The sequence below is a fragment of the Schistocerca piceifrons genome, chromosome 8 (assembly GCF_021461385.2).
Source record: "Schistocerca piceifrons isolate TAMUIC-IGC-003096 chromosome 8, iqSchPice1.1, whole genome shotgun sequence".
NCBI lineage: Eukaryota > Metazoa > Arthropoda > Insecta > Orthoptera > Acrididae > Schistocerca > Schistocerca piceifrons.
Genome location: NC_060145.1, coordinates 90,794,352 through 90,800,351, shown reverse-complemented (window position 1 = coordinate 90,800,351; position 6,000 = coordinate 90,794,352). Strand labels below are relative to the sequence as shown.

At 39.5% G+C, this 6,000-nt stretch overlaps 1 protein-coding gene across 1 annotated transcript in view; it reads right to left on the bottom strand.

Moving 5' to 3' along the window:
• Positions 1-524: 524 nt before the first annotated feature.
• LOC124712092 overlaps positions 525-6,000 on the bottom strand; it is a 30,903-nt gene continuing 25,427 nt past the window's right edge. The window contains exon 4 of the mRNA XM_047242389.1: positions 525-679. Coding sequence (XP_047098345.1) covers positions 584-679 — 96 coding nt within the window. The 3' untranslated portion in view covers positions 525-583. The remainder of the gene's footprint in view (positions 680-6,000) is intronic.

The window sequence follows — 6,000 nt, the reverse complement described above, 5'->3', positions numbered from 1 at the left end:
TCGAATGGACACCTTTAGATTTGCAGTCTGGCACTTTGCCACCGATACATTGAACCTACCCTTATTACATTAGAGTAAATATCACCTAAAACGGTTTTACATATTACGAAACGGAATAAAAGTAGCCGCTGAAGACGGTAAGTAGGTACTGACACATGCTTGGGCTTATATACAAAAAAACTGTAGTTTGAATAATATTCGGACCTGAAGTCCAATAACTGGTTGAAAAAATGGCTAATGCTATAGCAACAAAATAAAATGATCAATATATAATATTTATCTGTCATTACTTGAATACAGTGCTATTTCCAAAGAAAATTAGTCACTTTCATTGTACATTATCACTGTTTCCCCACTTTTACGGCACTGCTACTGTCATCCGTATGCCGCGTACTTCAGATCAATTTGCTGAGAACTGACGCAAATCCAAAAGCCTCGAGAATCAGGATTGGGAAGAAAGAATACTACATTTTAACTGCTCACTACATTTTATGAAGGTGTTTTTCAAATGAGGTTGATCAAAACTGAGTATATCAAATTTTATTTGTAGCCATTCGTTAGGTATACATCAAAATTTTTAACACTATTGAAGGAGTAGATCACTGCTCAGTAAGGCTCCATGGGCAGCTGGCCTAGGCATCACATAGAGGTCACACCAATATAGTACCCCCACCGCCACCTGGAACATAAAGGTGTCAGTTTTAGGCAGCAAAGCACTAAAGCAATCTTTAATCTTTAATTATGTACTTTTTCAATTTTTACAAGTGTTTCTTATCGCTGTTCACCATAATTTGCCACTCGACATACGGAGAACTGAAATGACTGAACCTGCCAGGAAACAAAAAATTAAATCCATTACGCTATTCTACATTTTATAACTTTTGGAACGATGTTTTGTGACTCTATAGTGATATTTAAATTATTCTCCATTCAGATTTAAAATCTTATTTTGATTTTTCTGTATCACGTCACATTTCTGTAAAGATGAGATCTGACGTTTCAGCTGAAATCATATTTTTCTTTCTAACGCAGAATATTTTTGATTGCATTAATAATAAATTACTTATCTTGTAACCTTTTGTAGGATCACCACACACTGCATTAAAATAGACAATGGTACATGTTCACTTAAAAGTGCTAACAATTACTGGAGAAACACATGACATATATGACAATTTAATGTCCCTTCACTGAGTTCATTGCGTTGAGTTCTGTCTAGCGTGGCGCGAAACGTCTCTTCGTTGATTATCTTCCTTCATCAGCAGCATCCCTCATCAGCATAAAACAGTAGTCGGCCATAACGTCTGCATTTTATTTACCCAGGTATCTCTTTTCCGTCTCCTTGAGACCCTGGTAGGACCGCTCTCCTTCATCTTCATGGTCAACTTTGGCTGGGAAAAAATGTAGAAAATGAAGCTTCACTCTCACGTGTTCAACAGTGGTAGGTAGAGTTTGAATACGGAAAGATTCACTGTGCGTAACTGAAGGCGAGAGCCCAATACTGCAGCACTTCGGTGTAAAACTTTAAAATAAGACACTCGTGACATTGGCTCCAGCAAACACTTAGTGTGACACATAGCAGTCTAGTGACATGACTCGGATGATTTCCAATTTCGTATTTCCCTCCATTTCTGATTTCAGTTCCCCCCCACCCTGATATCTCCCTCTTATCCTTTATTTCTCCCTGTCCTTCCTTTTTGGCATTAAAATTTTTACTTTGTTATTCAAAAGTTTTCTTATGCTACCGTTAGCTCCAGCGTTGCAGCATTTAACTTTGCTTACTTCATAACATTCTTTTTATACACTCATTTACCCTTCTTTGGCGTATTCCATCTTTTTAAGTAATGTAGAGTTTTAGTTTCACCTTTATCTTTACCACTGGCTATGCAAAATTCAATCTGTTTATCCTTTATTATATTACTTGTATTTCTTGTTAACCGTTTCCTCTTCTGTTCGTGTGTCTATACACTTCTTCTCTGCTCACGACGCCGCCATTCGGCGTTTTCTCAGAATTCACAAGATCCTCTGAGCTTACCTAAGGATCCACTCACTCTGGTGTTTACGTGGACCTGTTCTACTTCTTATTCACATGTCGTATTATATATTTGTGATCGCCTATCTTCGCTCCGCTTTCCACTTCAGTTTGGTGAGCATTTATTTTCGTTTTATTATTATTCATTCTCTTGCGCGGTTTTTGTACTGATTCCGAGCTCGATACTAAATTTTAACGTTTTAATATACTTTACTCATCTTGCCGTTCTAGGCCGTCTGCCTGGTCCAGACTTGACGATTAAGTATTTCTTTTTAACCTCACGTTATTGAGACTTTTATTATTTGGCTAATGTGCTTTTCGCTGTTTCAAGGAAAGTACAATAATTCCTCTGCTCGCTCAATCTCGATGATTGTCGGTACCAGATTGGTTCACGTACTTTAATGTAACAAAAACATTTTTGTTACTAGTAGATAATTTGAAGACGCGACAACCGCTCGAAAAGCGCCATTAGCAATATAGCCTTTTGTATTATAGACTGTTTTCTTTTTGGGATACTACTTCTACCGGCGCCTAGAGAGTAGGCAGTCGCAAGAACCTGCGTGTCACACAGGCTGCCGCGCACCGCAGCGTACACCATACTCGGTAGCACATGGCGCGCTCAGGTCTTTAGCCAGTCACGGCTGACTGCTGCTGCGAAATCGCCTACCTTTTGGGAGCGGCTGAAACGCACCAACATCGCAACCTCCTCGTTCTTGCGTTCAGTTCGAACCGTTTGTGGTCGACGTGTACGCACATCTTCCTCCAAAGAGTCTCTCGCTTGCTAAAAAGGTCGCTGATCCCTAAACACAGCACTGCGACTCAATGCTTCGTCACCGTGAACTTGCCGCGCGAATTAAGGGGGGTACGACGTCAAACGGGCCGACTTGGAGCAGGTGAGGTACCACATGACATTTTAATTTCCACTGTCTATACTTTTACAAATAAATTCATAAAACTTTGTCAGCATGAACAGGAAGGATTCAGGATTCACACTCATTGCAGTGGAAGTTCAAAAATATTACAAAATTTTTTTTACATACGAAATTTCATCATGTTTTTCACTTACTGTCGGCTGCATTTGTTGCTATACGTACACATTTCTTAATAAGTGAAAGAGATTCTTTGATGAATTTTGCACAGTAAACAAACCATACTTGCGGGTGTATGAAACTCAAGAATTTATTTCATTTATGAAAAAATGAATGAGCTGTTACATTTTAAACTTCATGTTTGGAAAAAACTCAAATTTTATAGTTAATTATCTCCATTTTTACCTCAGCTTTTGATAGATTTGGAAAATTCTAAAGTTTTGCGTTAACGAGTTTGTGTTTAATAAGCATACCAAGTTTGAAAGTAATAGGATATTTATTCTGGATGTTAGACGTAGCTAAGTACAGAAATTTACGTTTTTCGGAAAATGGTCGTTAAAGTTTCTGCTTGTATTTGGCATTCTGGACTGTCCAGCACCATAAGCAGGTTCTTTTCAATTTTCTAAATGAGTTTTTTTTTCCTTTTCACTTTCCTATGATACACTCGTCTTGCTTTTATCACCTCCAAAAATGATTCATCCGCTTTCACTACACGCTCTCTGTCCATCGCATAGAAAGCTTTGATGCAGTTCATTCCGGGCTTAATTCCATTTTCTCTCAAACTATTTCCTGCTTTGCTCACCATCATTAAACATGAAACTGCATAATAAACGCCAGTGACAAGTGCATTTTATCCCACAAAAATGGTTTTTGGTAATCTTTCCCATACACTTAGGTTAAAACTTTCATTTGGGTTTTAGGTACCGCCATGAAGATATTTCTTCAATAAGTTTTCCTTTGCAAGGTGCCTGCGTATAGGTTTGATGGCTTCTATTACAACAGTTGGTAATGAATTCCTGTGATGATATTCTTCACTTACGTAAGACAGAATAATGCTATGCAAAGAGGTGTGGCACACTAAATACCAAATAACGTGCCTTGTGATCTCTCAAATACATTTGTTTTATACATCAAACTGTTCAGGAAGATGTGCGCTACAAAATTTTTGAAAAATTTAATGTTTGTTACATTTTTGATGTCCTACCCCTCCTAAAACCTTTCGGTAGCGGTTACTCCTAATTTCTGTCAAAACTCGATGTTTGTCTGTTGTTCCAATTGCGACATACTTCAGTTTGGACGCGTGCAATCGAATCGACGTCATAAAAACGACCGTAGCTGTGCTTACAAGGCATGCACTCAGTTGTCTGTTGCTGAGACGAGAGACTAATTCACAATGTTTCATCGCACGGCGCTCTAATGCACCACGTCATCTCTATGTGCCCAGTCTTAGAACCTTATAATTGGACTGCGAATATCTCCTAGATGCCTGATGGTTAAAGTGCAACGAAGCAAAGAGGTCCAGTGTGGACTGTAATTAATGCCCAACAACGAAACTTGATAAATTTTCTAATAAGTTAATGCGGAACCGATTTAAACACTGTGAATAGCTACACATTAATTATAACCACCCGTACATCGAAGCAAATTGAAATCGATAAAGGAAAATCTTCAAATTCATATTCCATACCAATTAGGATCCTCTCAGAATATGATATCAAAATAATTCAACATACGCGGGTCACTCCAAAAGAAATGCACACTATTTTTGTAAAAATACAGTGTGAAAGTTTTACAGTGTGTTGATACATCCCTCCCACTTGTTTTCAAACTTAGTTCAACCTGTTACCGTGAGTGGCGCCGTCACAGCATGTCTTCAAGATGGCTGCTACACTCGACGTTCGTCAGAAGCAACGTGCTGTCATAGAATTCCTGTACTGTGAAAACGAGACATTGGGAAACATCCACAAGAGGTTGAAAAAGGTGTATGGAGATGCTGCTGTCGATCGCAGTACAGTTAGTCGATGGGCAAGCAGGTTACGTGATGAAAGTGGGGACGGCAATATTGAGGATTGTCCTCACAGCGGCAGGCCTCGTACTGCACACACTCCAGACAATGTGCAGAGCGTTAACGAATTGGTGACTGCTGACAGACGCATCACAGTGAACGAACTGTCACGCTACGTTGGGATAGGGGAAGGAAGTATTTGCAGAATACTGAAAATGTTGGCGTTAAAAAAGGTTTGTGCCAGGTGTGTTCCCAAGATGTTCACAGTGGCTCACAAAGAAACAAGAAAAACGGTATGCAGCGAAATTTTGGAACAGTACGAGAATGGTGGAGATGAATTTCTTGGAAGAATTGTGACGGCTCCATCATTTTTCACCAGAGACGAAGAGGCAATCAATGGAGTGGCATCATGCAAATTCATCCAAGTAAAAGAAATTCCAAACGACTCCTTCTGCTGGAAAAGTTATGGCTACGGTGTTTTTCGATTCCGAAGGACTCTTGCTTGTGGATATGATGCCAAGTGGAACCACCATAAGTTCTGATGCATATGTGACAACACTGAAGAAACTTCAAGCTCAACTGAGTCGTGTTCGACCACATCGGCAAAAGCAGGATGTTTTGCTGTTGCACGACAATGCACGGCCACATGTCAGTCAAAAAACCATGGAAGCAATGACAAAACTCGGTTGGCCAACACTGAAACACCCGCCTTACAGTCCTGACCTGGCTCCATGTGACTATCATCTCTTTGGGAAACTGAAAAACTCTCTTCGTGGAACAAGGTTTGAAAATGATGACTCCGTTTTGCACGCTGCCACACAGTGGCTCCAACAGGTTGGTCCAGAATTTTACCGTGTGGGTATTCAGGCACTGGTTGCAAGATGGCGTAAGACAGTTGAGAGGGATGGACTTTATGTGAAGAAATGAAAATATTGTTTTAAAGGATGTATCTACACACTGTAAAACTTTCAAACATGTAGAATAAAAGATGTATCTAAAAAAAATAGTGTGCATTTCTTTTGGAGTGACCCTCGTACAATAACCATTTATTGCCGCTGGCTCGACTTAAATTTTTGTTTAAAGAGTGAACGCCC